Source organism: Pseudonaja textilis, chromosome 2 (genome assembly GCF_049901715.1).
Source record: "Pseudonaja textilis isolate UNSWEBS1 chromosome 2, rPseTex1.2, whole genome shotgun sequence".
NCBI classification, from domain to species: Eukaryota; Metazoa; Chordata; class Lepidosauria; order Squamata; family Elapidae; genus Pseudonaja; species Pseudonaja textilis.
In genome coordinates this window covers 101,491,754-101,514,621 of record NC_141991.1, presented here as the reverse complement: position 1 = coordinate 101,514,621, position 22,868 = coordinate 101,491,754, and the positions used below count along the sequence as shown (strand labels likewise).

Genomic DNA, 22,868 nt, shown 5'->3' with positions numbered 1-22,868 from the left:
CTATGATACATTTTCTGCTTCAACTTTCCCCTACACATCTATTGTGTCTCTGGATGCTTTCAAGAATAAGCACCGCTCTATTTTTATATGGCACCTAATAACATTATTATTATGGTTTCTTCCAACTGTTTATTAGTTTTTCATATAAATAATTCACAATTAAATCTCTCAGAGATTAATCCGTTTTATTAATCATTTCCAGTGAGGGGAAAACTATCTTCACATTTCTGCTTAAAATGTTGGTCTTATTATGAATTCAGCTTCATCCCTTTTGAGATTTTTTTTTTCCTTTAGTCACCAGGCTATGACATCCTTTGAAGTTTTTTGAAAAAGTGTAGGTGTCGGAGCTGCCTGTAAGTTTCATTTTGTTCATACTGTTCATACTTTTGGCTAAATAAACAAGCACAATGAGCGTTCAGGTCAAAAAACTTTTATTTGTTTTAGTTAATAGTAAGAAGTTACTCAGATTACATTAAAATCATTTTACTGAAATCAATGAAAAGTATATTACATATGATTCACATTATGAAACTGTGATTCTGTACTATGGTGTCTGTGTACTTCAACAGAGACAAGGAAGCATTGATTAGATTTTGATTACCAGAGTCACTAAAACAATTTTATAAAAGGCTGCCAAACAGCATTTTTAATGACATTTTTAAAAAGAATTCTTCAATGATGACTATTTTTAATTTATTTTAATTACATTAGAGAATCTGAATTTATTTTAATTACATCAGAGAATCTGATTCACAAAAGCACAAACTTTTTCAGGTTAAAGATTGCTTTTAACCTTTCAGCGGTATAACAGGACCTTAACCCCAATTTTAGACTGAGTGAAACCATGCCAAATATTAAGATTTATTAAATCTTAATATTTGAATAAATCCTAATATTTGACATGGTTTCACTCAGTCTAAAATTGGGGTTAAGGTCCTGTTATACCACTGAAAGGTTAAAAGCAATCTTTAACCTGAAAAAGTTTGTGCTTTTGTGAATCAGATTCTCTGGATGAAGTCAAAATTCAAACAGTAGAAGTAGTAGTAATGGTGCTGATGGTGATATTTGTAGTAGAACAGTCATTTACTGAAATATATTTCAAATGCTTTTACTTTTCAGCACTCATTTCTGAAACTTTGGACACAATATTAAAAATTTAGTGCTGGGATGAAAGAAAAAATATTTTTGAGACAATTGTTAATTTATATTTTACGTTTGATAGCTCGAATGTACCGATGCTTCCCATTCTCTCTACAGCCCATAAACAAGTTCTCTAAATCTATCTCCTTAGGATCCATAGTCAATTCAAAAGTGAAGTTCTGGAGCAGATTGGTAAACGATATGAAGATTTCCATATTAGCCAATGACTCTCCAGGACATACTCTCTTCCCTGTAAAAAGAAAAAAAGAAGAAGATAAATAAGCAGAGGGAGTGTTGGCTATGTTTGCCCTTTTTGAGTTATTTCCAAAAATTACAAAGGGGGGATGCAAACAAACAAGCAAATTAATTATCCACCGTCTTTATGCTCCCCAGAAAGTAGGGCTTCATCTCAGATTAACAGTTCTAAAAGAAAGACCAAATAAAGAATATAAAAGTGACATGGCAAGGAAAAGTATTACATGGCCAGTACATTTAACTGGCAAAACAAGTAATAACAAAACCTGACAATGACTAACAGCAGAAAAATTGAAGAAAGAGACTAATTCTGACTGCATACTATATATGTATATATAATGCCTACTAAGCAAGAATTGAAAAGATAGCAGAGAAAGTAAATGCCAGCTCTATAAAGAAGCTGAAGAAACAGTGGACCGCCTAGTTATCTGCTGCAAGAAGATCACATTCTGTTCATGGAGTAACAGAATAGACTGACAACAAACGGTGGCATGACAAAGTAGCAAAAATGGTGCACAGCAAAAAGTACCATTTATCTGCAAGCAAGAACTGGTGGGATCATAAAACAGACAAAGTAATAGAAAATGAAGACACTTAATTGCTTTGGGGCTTTAGAATTCAAACAGATAAGCAACTGCCACATAACACTCAAGAGATGACAGTTATTGATAAGAAAGACAAAAAAAAGTATTGATAATAGATGTAGGAGTACCTTGAGACAGCACAAAAGAAGAGAAATACCTGGAGAAAATCAAAAAGTATAAAGACTGCAAACAGAACTAGAAAGTCTTGTAGCAAAAGAACTGTAACAATGGTAATAGGCACCTTAGGTGCAATTCCAAAATAACTAGAGCATCATTTCAACAACATTGGCATTGACAAAATCATTATCAGTCATTTGCAAAAGGCAGCTTTATTTGGAACAGCTTACATCCTGCAGTGATGCCTTTAACATCGTCCAGCAAGAACAACTACCTATCCAAGGTCCTTGGGAAGAAATCAATAAGTGGACAAGAATGTCAAATTCAGTCTAAATATCTGGCTGACTGTGCAACCAACCATGATAATTAAAAAGAAACACAAACTTTTTAAATAGGCAAGACCTAACAATATTACTGAGATAACTACCCTGTAGACCTATGTGACTTACATTCACATCGGCAAAGAAAATTGTGCCATGGGAATGACATAATCAGATTTTCTGAATCTTCCTGGAATCATAAAATTAGGGTGGAAGGGTTGCTACATATCAAGACTACAGCACTAGGAAGAGGCACTATCTCTCTGCCTCAATTTCTCCACCCTACAGTAGGTGGAGTCTCTCCTTCCTGCTCCTTTCTTCATGGAGTAACAAAAATTAAGAATAAAAAATAAGGAACTAGAAACAAGTCACAGAAGTTTATTTTTATGTATGACAACTGTAGCAAGATTATTATAAGCCCAAAATTGGAAATATTACCCACAATGAAGGAATGGTTGGTGAAGATGATGGAACTTGCAGAGATGGCTAAATTAATTTATTTGATTAGAAAAAAGACAATAGCTACATTTATGGCTATATGAAAACCTCTTATAATCTTTTTGCATGAAAGAAAGAAAAAATGACTTATGGTTTCAATTATTAGGAAAAATCGATAATGGAAAAAAGTGAAGTTTTTTTCAGTTTTTAAGGAGATAACTTTGTAATCATGCTTGTATATGCTGCAAAAGAAATTGGAGGCTTTTAAAAAATTTCTTTAAATTCTGTTTTCTGCACTTTTGTTTTTTCTTTTCTTTCTTTTCTTTTAGGCTACATTATTTTTTTATATTATCTTTAAATCTGTTAATAAATGCTTTCATTTACAAAAAAAGAAACGGGCAAAGGAAACAGCATCAGGAAAACTGAAAAGAAGAAAATATTAATCTCCCCCAGTGCTTTGGTCCTATCATGATCTGTATTTATCTCCTTGCTCTATATTGCCTGTGGCTTTTCAAGAAAAAAAGTCGACCTTCAGTGGAGGAGTTGATTAGCAACCACTATGTATCTTCTGATTCTAAAAAGTTCAAAAATTTTCCTTCATGATTGAATCAGCTCAGTCAGGAAGAACAGTACCCATTAGCATAGGTGAAGTAACAGTTCAGCAGCCTTAACGGTAACTGACCAACCTTGAAGTCCCCAGATCAACCATAACCCCATTATTACCTGCAGAAAAAGGCAAATAGGCATCTTTCTTTTGGAATTCACCATTCTTATCCAAGAAATGAGCTGGGTCAAATGTCCTAGGATTATCCCAGCAGAGAGGATCAAAATGCACTGAAGCCCACAATGGAAGAACAGTTGTGCCCTTTATGGAGACAAGAAGATACAAAGAGCAAAGGTGGGTTTTTTTCCCCATAAAAAAACAGGCTGCTCTTAATTCTTCCAAAAATGTGAATTCTTGGAAGATTTAAAAAAATAAAACATTGATGCAATTTACAAGGTTTCTCCATACCTGGTGTTGACCACTGCATATTCACATGTTTAAGACCTTACAGAAAATTATATTAGTTGTAACAAGACTGAATTGCCTTCTATGTTTCACAAATATAATATACATTTATCCCAATTTGTATTATTAAATTTTATAACTTTCAGATTATAGGTGGAATTTATGGTAATTCCTAAATTCTGAAGATGTGTGTGTGTGTGTGTGTGTGTGTGTGTGTATATATATATATATATATATATATATATATATATGTATATATATATATATATATATATATATATATATATATATATATATAATTATATATATGTGTGTGTGTGTGTGTGTGTGTGTGTGTGTGTGTGTGTGTGTATATATATATATATATGTGTGTGTGTGTGTGTGTGTATATATATATATATATATATATATATATATACACACATACATATATATACACATATACACATACACATATTACACACACACACACACATATATATATGTGTGTGTGTGTGTGTGTGTGTGTGTGTGTGTGTATATATATATATATATATATATATATATATATATATATATATATACACAATACAGAATACAGAAGCCTGATGATGGCAGATGAGATTCTGCCAAAACGTTGCTACAACTTTAAAAGCATAACTATAATGACATGGGAAATACCTGAACAAAGCTGAATAACATACATGTAAGTACCCGCGAAAACTTAAGAAAACATATATGCATATATATGGGAAGGTCTGAGAGAAGGGCCAAGTTTGCCACCCTAGCAGGGTGCCACCTTCTGAAGGTGGGTGAGTTCCCAGCAAAAGCAGCACCATTATAATTTAGTGGCTTTGATACATTTCTCTATGGTGCCCTTTATCCAGAATGAGGTTGGGGGATTAAAAGATTCCAAACCAATACAGAAGGCCAAGACAGAAACAATGGGTGCCTATTTAGCCCATTACAGTTGCTCACTGATAATGTTATACTGGCCCTTCACCATTTTCTGCCAGACCTTCATTTCAGCTTGGTTTCCTGGCAGACATTTCATTAACAGATTAATAATGTCATCAGCACTTCAGAAATCAATTAGTTTGTTGTTTACAGCATTCTGTGGATTTGGGGAGATTTTTTTTCCTTAACTAACCCAGTTTATTTGAGTGGTTAAGGGTTTGTAATGGAGAAGATGTACTCAGGGCTGCTGCCTCTTGCTTCTTTTTAATATCTTTTGAATGATTTATCAATTAGGTTTATTACTATATTATCTGATGATAGCTCATTTTTCAAGCTCCGAACTTCCAAGAATTCTACTTTATTCTGAATCCTGTTTTGATCTAAGGCATCTAAAGTTTCTCAGTTGAAATTGTGGTTGAACTTGCCTGTGTGTTGTGAAATTAAAGAACTTTTGTCACATCTTCTGATGGACAACTCAGATTGAGATATCTAATTTGCATCTGTTGAAGTGAGCTATTGCTATATCCCAGTAGTATGCAACTATATTTAACTATACGGCACCTTATACAATGACAGTAAAAAGGATAACTCCATTGAGAAGTTTGAAACTTTTAAAAAAAATATATGGATACCAAAAGGGAGTTTTCATTAGAAATCAAAAACATAGGAGCTAGTGCTTCAGGAAGGTGCTTCTTTTAATACAGGAGATTCTGAAGCATTGTTTTATTATTTTTATCTTCTGTTCAATCATGTCTAATTCTCTGTGATTTTGAGGACAAGTCCCTGCAGCTTTTTTGGCAAGGATTTTCAGAAGTGGATTGCCATTGTCTCCTTCCTAGAGCTGAGAGAAAGTAACTGGCCCAAAATCATCCAGATGTTCTCCCAGTTTCTAGTCTATTGCTTTAACCACTAGACCACACTAATTCTCTAATAGTGCTTATTCGTATTGTGTTCTTCTTATAATATTTATAGCTTCTGTAATCTAACGTAAATGTTTCATTATTATATTATTTTACAACATCAAACTATATAAAAATATTTTTATTGTATATAAAATTTTAACTATATTTTAAAGGTGATATTTTAAATTGTGGTTTTGGCAAAATATTGGAGCGAGGGAAAGCTACTATGGTAGGAATATCTTTTTCCATACTCCTTTCCATTCTTTTTATGTATACATGTATCTTCTCTCAAAGTTAATTACCTGTTTTTAAAACTCAAAACTTGCCTAAAATTATCATTTATTTGGGAAACAAATTATTAAAAATGCCTGCAGATATGAAAAGGAAAAACAGATTCAGTACTCTGACAAAACAACACTTTTCTTCCATCAGGAAGGCAGAATTTTAGAATCCAATAGAGGCAAGCTAAATTCATTAATTCATCATTTTTACTGATAGTTTTCCATCGTTTTTCCATTCTGGGAGAAGATTTCTGTCATTATATTATGAATAAAAGTTTAACAAAAAAGCATTAATCATCTTTCTAAACATCCTTAGTTCCTTGGTGCAAGAAGAAAAAAATTAATTTTTATAGCTAAGAACCTTAAGGGAAATCAATGAAACTCTGCAGGATGGAAACTGTCTAGAACCATGAATAACATTTGGTTTTGCAAATAAGTAGAGAGTTCTGTAAAACCCAGTGGCCTAAACTGAAAATGATATTCAAAAAATATATTCAGCAATTATAGCAGAAGTTTAATCATTCTGCAATTATAAATACATATATATCTAAGTGAAAAGAGGATCCCAGACTTGGGGATTTTTCATACCCTAGGGATGAAGTGTCCCTTGAAAATAACATTCTGTGTTGTTGTACGTGGGAAGTTCTCACTACTCCCAGGCTGAAAACGTAGCATCTCATGAGCAAATGCGTTGGTGTAGGACAGCTTCACCTTATCCTCCATGGTGGGCTGGCGGTTTGGTCCCACAACATCATCGATTTCCTGCTGCATTTTGGCTGCAATGAATCAGACATTGTTAAAGCAATAATATTGTTTTTAAACTATTCCAGATCTAAATCATACTTATCCTTCTATAACAGATAATCAGATGCAAAATGTGCCCTTAAAGACTAGTTAAACAGGTTATCCTATGCCACTATCCATTTACGTCTCCACTTTATACTTAAGGACAATGACTAGCAATTTTCTCTGGCTGGATAAGAACTTGGGGAAATCTGCCCCAATTCCTATGCAGAATGTGGGCTAAGCTGGGTGGGTGCTTGGAAGTTCATTTTCCCACCCAGTCCTCTTTCCCACCTGTGGTAGAAGACATTTAACTTATTGATCACTAGGTAAAGGTTTCCCTGTCCAGTTGTGTCTGACTCTAGGGTGTGGTGCTTATCTCTGTTTCTTGGCCAAAGGAGCTAATATTGTCCAAAGACATTTTATGTGATCCTGTGGCCAGCATGGCAATATGCCAAAGAACCACAGGCAGCAAATTCTCTTTAACTGCAAGATAGTGGTCATCCAAATTTATGTAATCTGGATGCAACTGCTGCAATAAATGTTCTTGGAGTCAAAGATCAAAAATGGTACTTTGGCGCATGAAAGAGACTTGTTTTCTGCTAGTTCCATACAGGTTCTCCAAATGACAGCATAGATACTGCTCTGATCATAGAAAGGGATAGGAGAAGACAAACATAGCTGTATTTTGACATTTTAGCTGTACCATGTCAGTTTCAGTAATGCACCACACTTTTTGAACCAAGTTACACAAGGAGAAAAACTGGGGAACCACATCTTCCCCAAGAGCAGTGATGGCCATTGGGAAGGGAATTCTTTTCTGCCCAGGCCAGACAAATGCAAGACCATCACCTTTCAGTTAGATTTTCTATTAAGTAGATAGATTTCAGGGCTTCCATATTTCTCCAAAATGATTATTGACCTCTCAACCCCTGATAGATAACAGAAAATTAGAGTTTTCCCCTCTTTTGGCCACCATGTGATGGACTACCGCATTTGTACAGTTGGATGAAGCCATTGGCTGAGTTGTTGGAATTTGCAACTTAAAGCTGTATTTTCATCAGTGTACATTCCAGGATAGAATGCACTTTTTTAAAAAAAATAGCATTCCATGAGAAGAAATAGTTAGGGCTTCCAACACCCCATGACTACTAGGGAATTTCCTCATCCTTTATGTTAAAGGACAAGAGATTTTCCAATTATGTTCATTAAGATAGGGAAAGGCTATTCAATTCCAGAGCTTTGCAATCAACTGATAGGTCAATAAAAATGTCTAAAAGGCAGCAGCTGGGAAGAGGGAGCCGCATGACACCCCTGCCAAAAAAATAACAATGTAAAACAGATGCTGGCCCCAGAACAGGGTATATGAAGTTGGTTCCACAAGTGAAATGCCAAGATAATGCTACTTGAGTAGAGTAGACCTTTGTCTTCAGTTGTGTCATCTTAAGCTTCCTTAGAATACCATGAATTGTCTCAAAGGGAAGACATTTGATTTTCATCGTTTTCCTGTTGGAACCTCTTGAACCAGCTTAAGCCTTCCTTAGCAACAGGATAGAGGTTCTATTGTGAAGACATGACTTTAGTAAATGATAAGTGGGTATCTTATACCACAATAAGGATGCTGAACATTCAGTATCTTTATTGTGGTATAAAATACCCACTTATCATTTAGAGGCCAGGGGGTGCAGTGCAGCCCAAGTGTTGCAGGAGTGGTTGGCTGCTGCAGGATGGGGGAGGCTGTGCGACTAGTCTGCAAGGCATGGCATGGCTAGGTAGGGGAACTGTATTGGTGGCTGGCATGGCACACAATGGCTGCTACAAGTTAGGGCAGAGCATAGGTAACTTATCAAAATGATTTGCAACCTTCCCTGCCAGTTTGCCCTCTGATATTCCTTGTGGGAAGACAGCAGGGAAGGTTGTAAATCAAGTGACTATAGGACCTTACAACCATAATAAGAGTGAGCTAGTTGCCAAGTGTTCAAATCATGGTCATGTGACCAATATATATTATAACTTTAATGGATTCTGAATGAGTCACTATTAAATGAGAATATCAGTATTTGAATTATGGCACACATTTTCAAACATTGTTAAAATTATTTCAATTATATTCAATTTCAATATAGATTAATGGGGGGGGGGGCATTGATAAATAATTCTGATCCTCAAATTACCAAATTTGATGTGGCGGCCTTGTGGGGCCTTCATTACAAGGTTGATTCTTACAATATGTTCATTAGCATAGGTACATGCAAATCATCAAGGAAACATATAGATTCCTACTGTCTGAAGTTTTATTAGTAGATTAACTGGGAAAGTGTGATCTAGCAGTTAAGGCACCAGGCCAGAAGACAGGAGACTCTGATTTCTGCTCCCACTTTGGGCATGAAAGCCACCTAATATAGGCTAGTGACTCTGTCTAAATTATAGCATGCCATATACCTTGGACTTCTGGGAACCTGGCCAGAAGGATAATACCATATGCAATAGCATTGGCTGTGCTATCTGTTCCAGCAATTAACAGCTCAAACACAGTCATGACCAAATCTTCCATACAGATAACATTAGAATTTCGTTCCTGTAAGGTAAGGTAGAAATAAAATAAAAGGCAGAAGTTTATAATGTGGAGCTTCATCATTATTTCATCAAATTGTCTATCTTCTTCTTCTTACTTTACCTTTTTTTTCTAGACCAACTTAGAGAAGAGGCAGGGAATAATCCAATATAAAATCTTCCCTATTCTCTACATTAATTTGAATATCCAATGCAACTTAATAGATGTTTGGATCAGATAGATCAATGTTTAAATGAAAGAGACAGAAACTAACAAAAAAGAGCATCCCAAACCAGCCATTCTGTCACTATTCAGCCTCTGAAATGTTTTTCCAAAGTTTGCCACTGAATTATACTTTAAGTGCAATGATTGAATGAATGAATGGATGAATGAATGACTAGGTAATTACTTAGTTTGTTTTAAGACAAGTAATTCATATTCAGTTCTTGTCCTGGCCCCAATCATTTAGGGTGTCCATCAAAAGCCCATTCTCTACAGGACTCTCACGCCCCCACCCAAAAGATAACATTCCTCTTCTCTACAGCTCTTCTTTACCTACTACCAAATTGGCTTTGCTAACTCATGGCATGATATAGACGTGGGCTATGGCACCTCCTTTAGTGCTAAAATGGATACTACAGGCAGATCCACACAACAGTTTCTTAAGGAGTGAGTTTGTTTGTTTACAAACATCATTATTTCTGGGAGACCTCAATTCCTTGTGGCTGCGTATTTTATTGCAGTATTTGTGGCACAGGAGGGAGACACATCTTTTTTGCTTTCTGACGTCTCAGGAGTACAAATTGCTCCCATCATCAGAGAATGGGATACAAGTGCATAACTGAAACTCTGTCCCTGTTGTACTTGTGTGCGAAATATCCTTGCAATATACCTTTTCTAATTTAATGAGGAAGCAATCAATAAAGTCTCTGGGATTGTCTGGATCCAAGGTCTTCTTGTGAGACTCCACTCTAGTCCTAACGTAGTCACAAATCTTGGTACAGTCAGTGACAGCTCTATTGTGAGGTCCAGGAAGGAATTTCATGAGACTTGGCATTGCGCTGTACACCTATAACATGGTGATAATAAATGTTAGCCTTTCTCAGCCCATCTCTTTTGCTTTGCCTTCTGTGCAGCTGCACAGAAAAAAACTGGCTTCTCTATAAAGTGTCCCCTTAATTCTACTTTTTAAAATAAATAAATAAATAAAATGCAAGATCAGTAATGTGCAGTGCCTGCTAATCAAATTAATATAAAATATAAACTCAGGGAACCAAGATTATTTAGTTACATTTTTCTCTTTAGTTATACCTCCTCAATTCAGGAGTGGGATGCTACCGGTTCTTCCCGGCTCTATAGAACTGGTAGCTCTGAAGAGCAGCAGACACCGAACTGGTTCTGCATTTGCTGCTGTTTGGCCTGCCCATCCACCCGGGCTCTTACCTGTCCTTTATTTCCTGCTTTTTCAAACTCAGCTGCTTTGCGCGGCACAGCTGAGGTTGAGAAAGCAGGAAAAAAGAGGCTTTTCAAATGCCGCGCACTTGCACACAGTGCTTTTCAGCTCTCTGGGTGGCACAGCTTAAGATAATTTTACACACCTGCACAGCAAGCATCTGGTGTGCAAAACGTAGTCACTGAACTGGTAGTAACACCTGTTGAATCCCACCCCAGCCTCAATTGCTATTTGAGAAATAATGGAATGAAAGCTAAGGAGTTATGGAAGACTTAAAAAACAATGATTTATGAAGGCCTCAAAGTTAGCTGAGAAGAAACAGGGCTGAAGCTTTATCCATCTTGAATAACTCTGGGAACAATCACTGCTAAGTCACAACACGTAAACTAATCAGAAGCAAGATGAACAAGAGATGCAGACTGATTTTCACAAACACACTTTTTAGGTCACTTTAAAAAGCCTCCGATTTTTGTAAGTTGGAGGGAACTAACTGAACCAACCCTCTTTAGTCTTAAACAAAGAGAAAACCCTGCTTATAGAGCAACATAAAGATGGCATACCATTCCAGGAGCACTCAAAAAGAAACCTATGAATGCCTTCAAAATTTCTAATATTTCAATGAAGATTTTATCATCATAAGAGAATCGTTTCCCAAAGACAACAGCACACATCACATTAGAAACAGCAGCTGCAATGGTTGGGACTACATCAAAAGGCTGATCTGCAACAGCAAAAAGAAAGAAGAGATTCTGTGACCATGTTTTGCATCCCCCAAATCGTTTTCTCTAGTGACTTTGTGAATTTTCTTTACACTACATTCTGTTTAGACTTTATGCACATGTGGAATCTTTATGGTTCCAGTGACACCTGGAAGTTTCCAATGCACAGCCTGATTCTAGTAAATTATGTCATGGTTGTAATTTGTGCCTCTCTGAAAGACAATTACAGTGCAGGTGGGGCATTTTTCAGGAACTTCTCAATCTAGTGAACAGTCTCTGGAAGTCAGGATTCAAGACACATCATGTGCCATTCATGTAGATTTCAACCCACTTTTTAATTCTAATCAGCTACCTTCCGAAGTATAACCAGAAAGGCAGAGCATTAATTCAAGAAAGAACAAGTATTTGTTTCTGAATTTAAAGATGAATAAATAAATACACCATCTCACAGTTTTGTTGTTGTGAAGCAAATGGAGGCAACAGCATTATGTACACTATCTTGTGTTGTGTTGTTCACATAAAGGTGGGATATAGTTCTATAAATCAATAAAAATAGTTTGCAATATAGGATCACCTTCAAAGCTTGATATTTTCTCCACCAAACAACAAGCTTCTTCTGACATCCGTTCAGCCATTGACTTCTTTCCCATTCCAAAGTTCCTCAAAGTGGTAAGAGTAAAGCGACGCAGAACCTTCCATCTTTCATCTTCACCAATAATCCCTGAAAGGATAGAAAGTGCAGTAACAAACAACAGACATGGCAGCATTTTCTTAAAGAACAAAGAAAGCAACTTGCCCAGTAGTCTCCCTCACCTGCAAAACATCTACCCTTCTCAAATGTAAAAGTAAACATGCATTTCTTTTTCCTTGAGTCATTGATAGTTTGGCAAAAGGAAAAGAATTTCAATTTTCTCATGAGTTTGCACTCTACTTATTCAGATTATATCTTGAGCAACAGGACTGAAGACACTGCAGCTCAAAAATCTGTTGTTTGTGAAGGAATATTGAATATAGGGTATAATTTCCCCCAGACCACCCAACTGGCCACCATATTATTTGGATTCTAATGCCAATCAGCCAAATGTGGGATAAGTGACTTCAGTTGTACTTCTCTTTCTTAGTTTGATACTTTGTTCTCTAACCAGAGTTTTGATTGAACAACTTTTCAACTACCTCCAAGAGATTTATTATTTAATTTTTCATTACTTTAAAAAAAATGACTACTATCACTTCCTTAAAAAAGTTAATATTTTTATCTTTCTTCTAGCAATTGGAAACTACATCTCAAATTGAAGTGAAAATGATCTGCACTTACCATAGCCCTTGGTTACTTCATCAAGGATAGGTACAGGAGATCGTCCTCCAAATTCTTCACTATGAGTTATCAGGGCATCTTTCACTGCCTCATATCCACAAACTACCACCAATGGCTTTGGTCCTAGCCAGATAGTAAAAACTGGACCATACTTCTTAGCAAGCTTAGGACAAAAGACATCAAAGGTATGAATCAGTGGGATTTGAGATCTCATTTTTGGATATCTGATTCAATTAATAGCTCTGAATACATATTAATGTTTATCATTTAAGTTTAAATACTTATTACCAATGTAAGAGCTAAACAGATAGGCCTTTTCCTAATCTAACAAAAATGGATTTCAAAGTGCTATGTTAATTTTCATAGCCATTAGTATTAGAAATAACCCTCAAATCAAGTTTTCGTAACCTGAAATTTTTCCACTTGAATTTTAATTTACTATAGTTTAAAACCTTGATGGCCAAGAATTATAGTAGCTCATCCAAAATGCATGGTTCAAAAATGGTGCAGAATAAATTCATTGTGATTAAAAGAAACAGATTCATATTAAAAGTGACTTTGTTTTCACATTACAGCATCATTCTGGGTTCTCCATTAAATGTCAACAAGTGTGACATTCAAACATCATGCTACAACATGCATTGTTTAATCCTGGTTTGTTTATTTATTACATTTAACTACCAAATTCCCAAGAGCGCTGTCCAATTCACAAGTAAACATAATGAAACACAAGAAAAAATACAGCAATAAAAATGACAAAGGGGAAAATAATCAAAGGAACAAGTATGAAAAAGAATGGGTCTACAAAAACCAAAGGGAACTTTCTTGTCAAAGGTCTAGGAAGAGAGGCAGGTCTTTAAGGGCCTTTGAAATGCCAAAAGAGTGAGGGCCATTTAGATCTGGGTATTCCAGAGGGCAGGTCGTGCTACTAAAAAACATGACTGGAATGAGTTTAGATAATTGGTTTCCTCCATGGTTCACATCACTTGCAGATTATCCATCATCTCAACAACCTTCTCCAGAAAGGGAACATGTAGTTGTTGAAAATATTGGATCCAATGGTGCACTATTGCCTCTTTCAAGGCAGAAGTCACCACCTCCTCAATCAAGGATGCTGACACCACACTAAAGACCTAACCGCGAGAACACAGAATGGGCCAGATGCTAAACTGATGGCAAAGAGAACTTTGCCTGAAAATGAATACTAGATCATGCTATCAGGCCAAGCACCTAGTTTTGCATCTGACCCTGCCCACTACCATGATTTCTCTTCACAGTAGCCCCCTCCCTTCCCATAGCAGCCCTCTCACCCTGAAAAAGACTGCTAAAAAGCTATTAATAATAGTGAAGATGCAGAAATATTGATGTTTCAATGTCCTTATAATCACAAAGTATTCCCTAATATGGGCTTTTACTTGCATCCAGCTCTCCTCTCCCCCAAGTCCTACCATATTGCCTCAATGTGGCAGAGAGTGTTCCTTGGAGGGATGAGCAAAGAATGTTGGGAGTGTATGCCAAACTATATATTTCCAGCAAGGTCACCCAAGATGTAAAGGTCATCCCAGATGCCCAGCTAAAGCAAAAGGCACCTATATTGGGCTCCAGTAAGATAGGAAGATGTAGGGGCATGTGTTCATTTTAGTGAGAAGGATAGTTCATACTGTGTGGGATAGTGCAATGGTAAATTACTTCTGTATTTTTTAATCAAGAAAACCATATCAATTAAAAATATAAAATGATTGACCATGTAGGCCAGAAGATGGGTCCCTCATGTCTTTGTGGAAGAGTTGAGGATCTTTCAGGGTACTAATGATATTTATGACATGGCAAGATCAGTAAATCAAGATGAACTAGATCAGAAATTTTAGTCAGAAAATCACACTGTTTATTACACAGCACATGAAAAGAAGAAATGGTCTTGTTTTTATTATTACAAAGTTTATACAAGAATATATCATACAACCAATGCCTGAATATCAATTACCGGTAGACTTTGTGGACAACTCTTCAATTTGACGATCATTCAAATGTATGCTCTAACTATTGACACAGAAAAAGAGGAATTAATGGTTTTTTTTTTTATCAAGTTCAATTGGAAATTGACAGAATGATGTGCTGCTGATTGGAGACAGGAATGTCATAGTTGGAAATATGAAAGAGGAAAACATAATTGGAAACTGAAGTGAAGAAGAAGAAGACCAACTCATCAATTTCTGCCATTTCAACAAATTCTTAACTAAGGTTTGGTTAGCTAACAACCAAAATGACACTTCTACACATGGACATTACCAGATGGAGTATATAGCAATTAAGCTGAATATATTATTGCTAAAATGAGGTGGAGCTGCATTATTGAAAAAGCCAAAGAATACCCCAAAGAAAGATGTGTCTCATTTATAGAAAGATCTTTAATAGCGTTGATCTCATCAAGCTGTAAAAAATGTTCAGAAAAATGGGAGTTCCAGAATATCTCATTGTCCTCCTGAGAAACTTATATTCAAGTTGCAGTTGATAGATCAGATACAAAAGGCTTCAAAAAATATTCAAATACCATGCTGTGCCTATATCTATAAAGATCAGACATATGTAAGCCATGGTATTGTCTATAGCACTCTACAGAAGTGAAAGTTTGACTTTGAAGAAGCAGGATAGAAAGAGTATTGATAACTTTAATGTTGGAGAAGATGTCTGAGAATATTGCAGACAGACAAAAAACTGGTTGTTGGATCACTAAACCAATAAACTCAGACTTCTCATTCAAAACACAAATAACCAGATTCAAATTGTCTTATCTCTGGCACATTATACAAAAATATAGATCTCTGGAAAAGGTTGCAATATTGGGAAAGGTAGAAAGAAAAAGAAGACTCTATGATCTCTAGGAGTTGAAAATGACTTGATGGTGTTTAATAAATCAACCAGTAAACCTGTGTCTGGAAAAGTTGACTTCAAGTCTTCTAGCAGTGTTCTAGGAGAATGTTCTGGTATTTCATTTATCAGAGGTCCATAGTAAACCATGGTACACAGGAAGGATTGGTGCACAGGAAGAGGCCACATAGGGATGGCATGCAGATATGAATATGGCCTCAACAGAACCAATCACCTCAAGGAAAAACTCAAATTCTCTCTGAAACTCTAGCATCAGGATGGGTTGATTCAACAGATTATGTCTCCCTGCAGGAAGGAGTGACACTCTTGAGACAAAAAACAATCAGAGAGTGATCTGTATAATAGACCAATGTCAATGACCAGATCACATCTCAACTTTCCCTTGACCATAAAACAGATCCAACATGTAGCTGTTAGTATGCATCTGGCTACTGATATCCAGTTCCATGGTTGTCAATATGTTTGATCAAAACTAAGTCAGCCACATTATGATAATGAGTTATGTGAAACTAATCCATGCATTCATAATCCTTTAACAACAGTTGGGTCCCTAGATATGATTCACACAATTCTTAATAATTTTATGGATATGTTTCTTCAGTGATGACCAAGTTTCAAAGCTGTTCAAAGCTGTTTAAAGTGAAATTTTTTAATCAAATTTTGGCTTTCTGTAAACAGAACAATGCACCTAGGTCTCTTGGAATTATTCTCAGTTTATCACATATTATAAGATTGTAGATTTGTGAATATAAGATTGAGAGCTTAAAGCAGTTGCAAACTGAGATAAACTTGGTTGAGGCCAGAAAATATTTTTCAGTCCCAGTTCTGAAGTACAGAACAGTGTCACTATAAAAACAAAACTGGGCTCTTCAGTGATGGTCTCCTAAAAACTAGTGTACTCCAAACTTTGGTCAAGAAACATTGAAAACTGTCACTAGTGCATGAAACTATTATTATTATTGTTATACTGTAAATGAGGTTTTGTGTTTCATTATTTGGTGAGCATAAACTATTTAGGGGATTAAATACACTGTGGATGTTTTAATTTTTTATGATACAGTTTGATATTGCTCAAGCTATGAGAATCTGGAAGGATTTGTCAGCATATGTATTTAATAAATGAATACATACATAAGGAGTACTTGCAGAAGAGGGCATTAAAAGAAAAGGGAAAGGACACATTATACAATTCACACTTTTACTTGTAGTTGAAAAAACTATAACTGTCTGCGTCCAAGCATCTCATGAAGCCAAAACTATGGTTTTTAATCCATGTTCTCTGGGTTCATCCAAAGTCACATACAAGTCATCTATAGACAAACGACAATGTATGAACCCAATTTTATGTGTTTTAGCTATCTTAAAAGGATGTATAAATCATTAATAAAAACCAGGCATTCTATTTAATGGTTTCTGAGAATACTTCCCAGATTGCCCACTGATGTTGAGAATGGAACAAAAGACTGAGCTATAGATTAATCTAAATAATGCTGTGAAAGAACAGTTGCTTTAAATTAACTATTAATAGTATATTCATTTTGTCCTGTACAGCACTCTGTTCCTCTTAATTATACCATTTACTCTCTGAGAAAATATGTTTGTGCTTAAACCTGCAACTAAAAAAAAATCATGCCAGACAGAAATGAAGTTGGAAGCATCTTTAGTAGTGCTGGAAAGAACCCCAACTTTTGAAATTCCTGTTTTATACTATATTCTCAAAACATGGGAGATTGATAATCTCTCAAATGATTCTTGAATCTCTTGCCCACTAAGAAAGGGGTCATATCAAAGACTGTCTTACCTTGGGGTAGGTTTTATACACAGGCAGAGCATCTTTTTGCAGTAGATTCCCCAGAAAGAACCAGGGTGTTGGTCCAGGAGGAAACCTGGCTCTTTCTTGCTGAAACCGGAAGACCCAGAATATGATCAGAAAGACAATGAACAGTATTATTGTCCCAGGGATCAGATCCACTTGCATGTTTAATCTTCTTGCCTTGATGGAGTGAAAGAGATGACACTTACGGCTTGGAAATGAGTCTGGGACACAGAGAGAAAGACCAGAGGCAATATCAGATTAGTTCTCTAGCTTTCTCCCTTCCACTCCCCAAGGTGTCTTTTCACTTTTCCAGGCTATCAATTGTTCCAGAACATGAAATGCTGTTGTTAAGTATTTGTTTTGATACCATAAGCAAACCTAGAGCAATTGAAGGATTACTCTAATGACATGTTTCTAACTAAATAAAGATTATTTAATTAATCAGGTTTTCTAGATTGAAATAGGTATCTTCTGATTGTGGGTAGTCCTTGAATGTAAAAAATGCAGCTAAATGGTACTAGAGCAAGTATGAGGGAGATAGCATTGGACAGTCCCATTCTGGGCAAGCAGTTAAACTTGATAATTTCTGCAGTAAGAAAATTGTGGTGACAAAGCCAAACATTGACAGTTTAGCCAACAAAAGAAAGAAGTAGATGTACAGATGGGCTTACCTGAATAAGCACCATGGGAAGAATTTATAAATTTATATAACTATTAGAAATATTGTATAGAAAATAATATGTTAGTTAACCCAGGTCTCCAACACCGTAGCTGATTAACAGCCTCTGAAATTCTTTTAAACTTACACAAACATAAGAATTATACAATTGTTTCAAATTGAAAACACATATAAACACACAAAACTCAACTAACACAATTGAATAGATAATTGAAGAGAACAGACAAAAGATACAAGTATAATTATTTAAAATGAGATGAAATAAATATAATAGAATTATGAGAGTGAATAGAGGAGAGAAAATATATAGAAAATACAGAATGTTAATTAAGATATGAAACAGTATATTAAGTGAGTATGAATTTGATTTATGTCTGTATAAAAAGAGGTAACCCGGGGAAAACCGCTTTCCAAAAAGTTTTAGGTATTTATGTTTTGTGTTTTGTATGTCCATGTTTGAATTAATAAAATCTTAGAAGAATGTAAGAAGAATGTTGGAAGAGAATAATGAAATTGTAAATTAGACAGATGGATATAAAGAATGTATACAATCTAAAGTAAAAGAAATATAATTTGAATAATAGAAGGAGAGGGAGAAATAAAGAGATGCTGGGATAAGATATGAAGTTGAACAGATAAGGTAAATATATATATATATATTAAATTGTGCTTGTATGGAAATGTGATAATTTGGAATTATTCTTTAAATAAGATGTTTTATTGTTTTTTTCAGAAAAGATCTTCTATGTTATTACATTCTATGCTTTGTTTGTTTGTGTATTGTTTTGTAAAAATTAATAAAATTTGTTTAAAAAAAACTAACACAATATAAACATAATTATAACATAGTTCAAGTGAAAATACCCAATCATATTACTTGATTACTTAATTTAATCAACTCCTTCTCGAGGGTCAACATATATACACACACCAACACCCCTCGAAATCCACACCAAGGACAAGCTGTCCTATAAAACAATCTCTCTGTACCCAATTTCCTCTGTAGCTAACCCTATAGGCAAATCTCTTTGCTTTTGTCTGGTCATTCAGATCATGGTTGTCCCAAAGGTGCTTTTTCAAGAGGCAACTGGACTTCCTTTGTTTTTCCTTGAAGACATTTCACTTCTTATCCAAGAAGCTGAAGAGGCCTTTTGCAAAAACACCTTTGGGACTCTTTTCTTTTGAGAATAAATAATTCTTTTTTTCTCACAACTGTCTGAATTTCATTTTTATTTATTCTTGCACAATCCCAGCTTGAGTTGGAACCCAAATTATTCTTCTGACAGCCTACAAATAATGCGATATTCTGCTCTCATCATCTACAGAATCAGCTGGGAAGACAGTGGAGACATAGGAAAAGGAACAGCCTTTTGCACTTTCAAAATGTTTGGACTTCAGTTCTAAGACTGCATAGCTAGCATAGTCAATTTGGTCTAATGGTTAAAACACCAGGCCAAAAAGCAGAAGATCATGAGTTCTTGTCCCACCATAGCCATGAAAGCCAGCTGGGTGACCTTGGGCTATTCACTCCCTCTCAGCCCAACTCACCTCACAAGGCTGTGGTGGGGAAAATAGAAGGGGGATGGTGTGTTGGATATGTCTGTTGCTTTGAGTTAATTATAAAAAATAAATAAAAATAGTCAGCAATAAGAGACTGTGAAAGTTGCAGTTCAAAAATGGACTGCACATTAGATTTGCTATCAAACTCTAGTTGACAATACTGAATTAAAAATTCCTGTTTGATACATAGCTCATTAAAGTTTGCTGTCCTTCAGTCTGAGCTACACCTCAAGTCTGTTACAAAGATAATGCAGGGTAGGAAAAGATTGACAGTTTTGATTTTTTTTTTTTAAATCCCCAGAGCAATCACATAATCAATAGTTAACATGAATGTGGACTTCTGGTTTGAGCTTCTTCAGTGATGGACCAAAATCCGCAATCGTGCACAGTTTCAATCCGTGCTCACAGCCGGAGTGCCCTGAGCTGGCTGGATTTGGGACTAAGCCATCCCATAGAGGTGATAAAGAGGTGGAGACTGCCAGCAGGGTCGAGGAGAGCCACATCTCTCCTCCTCATCTCCTCCATTACTTCCTTTCCCGAAGGTGGTTGCAGCGGTGGTCAGAAATGGCCACCTCAAAGAAGAACTCGACTAGAAAAGAATGTACAGGAGGAAGATAAGAAGAAAAAGTTTTGGTTGACCAAGTTAAACTGAGAAAGCAACAACGTAACGTACCCTGGAATTTGAACTATAAAAAATATCATTGTTCCCAAAGAAGACTTTGAAGCAGCGAAGGAGTGAGGGAAGGGAAAGGATTTGGCTTTTTTTCTTCCCTTCCTTATACTGACAGCTAAGAGATTTAAGTAAGAAATTGACAAAAATCCACTTTGACATCAATAGGCATTTAAGATGAAAATAAAATGTCAAAGGGATAATAAAGACTTTTGGATACTCAAAAACTTTTAAAAGCAGGAAAGGAGAGAAAAGGAAAGAATAAAAGAGCAGGATCTGGAAAAATGGAGGAGACTGCCTGGAACTAAAATGAACTTACAGTGAAACCTTAACAAGATTACAGTGAAACCTTAACAAGATACATTCTAACTGAAACTTTGTAATGAAATAATAGAACCCCAGGAAGAGAAAGTGGAAAAATGAAGCAAGAAGAAATAGCTTTGGATTATTTGGATTACTTGGTGATTTTTTGATTGTTGGCTATTGGATTTAAATGACTAAAATCAATTCTGTGGTTGTTTAAAAGTGTTTAAATTGATATCACTTTTAGAAGAACTGAAAATGGAACTTAAAAAACAGAAAGAAGATGCACAAGAAGGAAGAGGTTCTTTTGGCTTCGTATTTCAATTTTTAGAAATGGAGATCTGGAACTATGAAAAACAACAAGAAATGCTTGTAGAACAAGAAGGTTGGGACAAAGAAAAAGCCATCTTTAAATGATCAAGTAATTTTATGTGGGGGGGGGGGAAGGGGGAAAAGAGAGTGAAAAGTTTAAGATTTGAAAAAAAAAGAATAGTTTGAAAAATAATTACAATATTAGGAAGCAACAGAAGAGAGGATCACAGAAGAGAGAATTAGAATTAGAGAGACAAGGGGGCAAAAAGGGGAGGGAGAAGAAGAGGGGGAAGAAGGAAAGGAAAAGAAGTTATAAAAGACAGAAACAAGATATAGAGAAACAGGGAAAATATATAAGGATTGAAAGTATAAGCCTATTTAGAGGTAATGGGTGAAAATTTAATTGAAAAAGGGATTCTGCAAAGGTACATAAGATAGTATTGTTATATTAGATATAGAAATAATTTTAGAAAATATGAAACAATTTATGATTAAAATGATGGATAAAATACTTATTGTATTGCAGTGGAATGCTTGTTAATAAATAAATGAAATAAAGTGAATGAAAGAATGAAATTAAGAAAGGATGGGAACATTTTAATTATTATTAATGATTTATAAAAATATTAGTGAAGAAAAATATGGAGAAAAAGAAAAAGAATAGATAGAACTGAATTGGAATGGAATGAGTGTTTTATTTACTATTGTTATATCTATCTATTTATCTATCTATCTATCTATCTATCTATCTATCTATCTATCTATCTATCTTTGGTTATTCGGGTTTTCTCCCGCGTAAGATTGGAAGTATCTAGGCAATGTTTCGATGAAGTCTCATTCATCATCTCCAGGCTTCTGTCTTCGGCTCTGTGCTTCTCAGACTTCATCGAAACGTTGCCGAGATACTTCCAATCTTACGTGGGAGAAAACCCGAATAACCAAAGATCCACATACTAATACCCGCGAGAACCTCAGAAAAAAAAATATATATATGGAACATAGTGTGTACCAAGCAGAATTTGATTGGAAGTTATGTACTATGTTGAATGTTATAATTTTAAAGGCATAAATTGAAGTTTAAATAAGAGTTCAATGGATAAAATTAAAAGATATAAAGATGTCATATTCCAATTAGTAACTATGGGGGAATTTTTCTTTAATGAGAAAAGATAATATGAATTTGAAATAGGACAGACAAAAGTATAAATATAATGATTGGAAAGACATCAAAACTTAGAAAAAGATATATAATTGAATTTAGATATGAGATAATTAAAAATAAAATTGAGAAAACCAAGGGAGGGGAAAAATTATTGAGAAAATGTTAAAATAGTAATAAGATATGAAACAGAACACAAAGATGAATATGAAATTGAGTTTGTGTCTGTATGAAGAAGTGATAACCTGGGATCATGCTATTCTCAAAAAAAGATGTTTTATTTGTATTATGTTTTTGTGAAAACCCAAATAAAATTTATATTAAAAAAATAGTTAACATGAATGTGTAAAGTTCTGAAGGGACTTTCACTTTGATGAAGGTCCATGGAAAGCATCTTCATGAAGCTGCTTCTCAAACAATGACACCTCTCATTCCCTTCTCAAAGTAAAGCAAGTTTATGGCATTGGGTTGTGTTTGGAGAGGTTCTGACTCATGAAGACAGTGATGGGAACTGCTTCTTTGCAAGCCTCTTCTGGCTACTGAAAACTGCAGGATGAAGCTCCAGAAGCAACATGGAGCACCTCACTGAAGGAAATCACATCCCATCTGTTCCAATACAACGAAATTTGTTGAAACAACATTCAGTCATGTCACATAAGCCTTGAGCATTTGTT

The 22,868-nt window shown here is 35.3% G+C and overlaps 1 protein-coding gene and 1 non-coding gene across 2 annotated transcripts; one reads left to right on the top strand and one right to left on the bottom strand.

Moving 5' to 3' along the window:
• Positions 1 to 1,202: 1,202 nt before the first annotated feature.
• Positions 1,203 to 17,673, bottom strand: LOC113437257 (cytochrome P450 2C23-like). The gene is made up of 9 exons (XM_087923173.1): positions 17,497 to 17,673; positions 12,807 to 12,969; positions 12,066 to 12,212; positions 11,333 to 11,493; positions 10,212 to 10,388; positions 9,208 to 9,343; positions 6,571 to 6,758; positions 3,578 to 3,719; positions 1,203 to 1,390 (listed from the first exon to the last, which is right to left on the bottom strand). The coding sequence occupies exons 1-9, from the start codon at positions 17,671 to 17,673 to the stop codon at positions 1,203 to 1,205; spliced, it is 1,479 nt and encodes a 492-aa protein (XP_087779299.1).
• On the top strand, positions 4,593 to 4,768 carry LOC148126977 (Nuclear RNase P). Its single transcript, XR_015742533.1, has one exon.
• Positions 17,674 to 22,868: the final 5,195 nt, after the last annotated feature.

What these genes read in the sequence shown, in the direction of transcription:
- LOC113437257 (XM_087923173.1), bottom strand. Translation starts at nt 17,673, where the DNA reads ATGCAAGTGGATCTGATCCCTGGGACAATAATACTGTTCATTGTCTTT. An exon ending in TGTATAAAACCTACCCCAAG is followed by an intron (nt 12,970 to 17,496) that starts GTAAGACAGTCT and finishes TTTTGTCCTAAG; the next exon opens with CTTGCTAAGAAGTATGGTCC. An exon ending in GAAAATATCAAGCTTTGAAG is followed by an intron (nt 11,494 to 12,065) that starts GTGATCCTATAT and finishes TTGCTGTTGCAG; the next exon opens with ATCAGCCTTTTGATGTAGTC.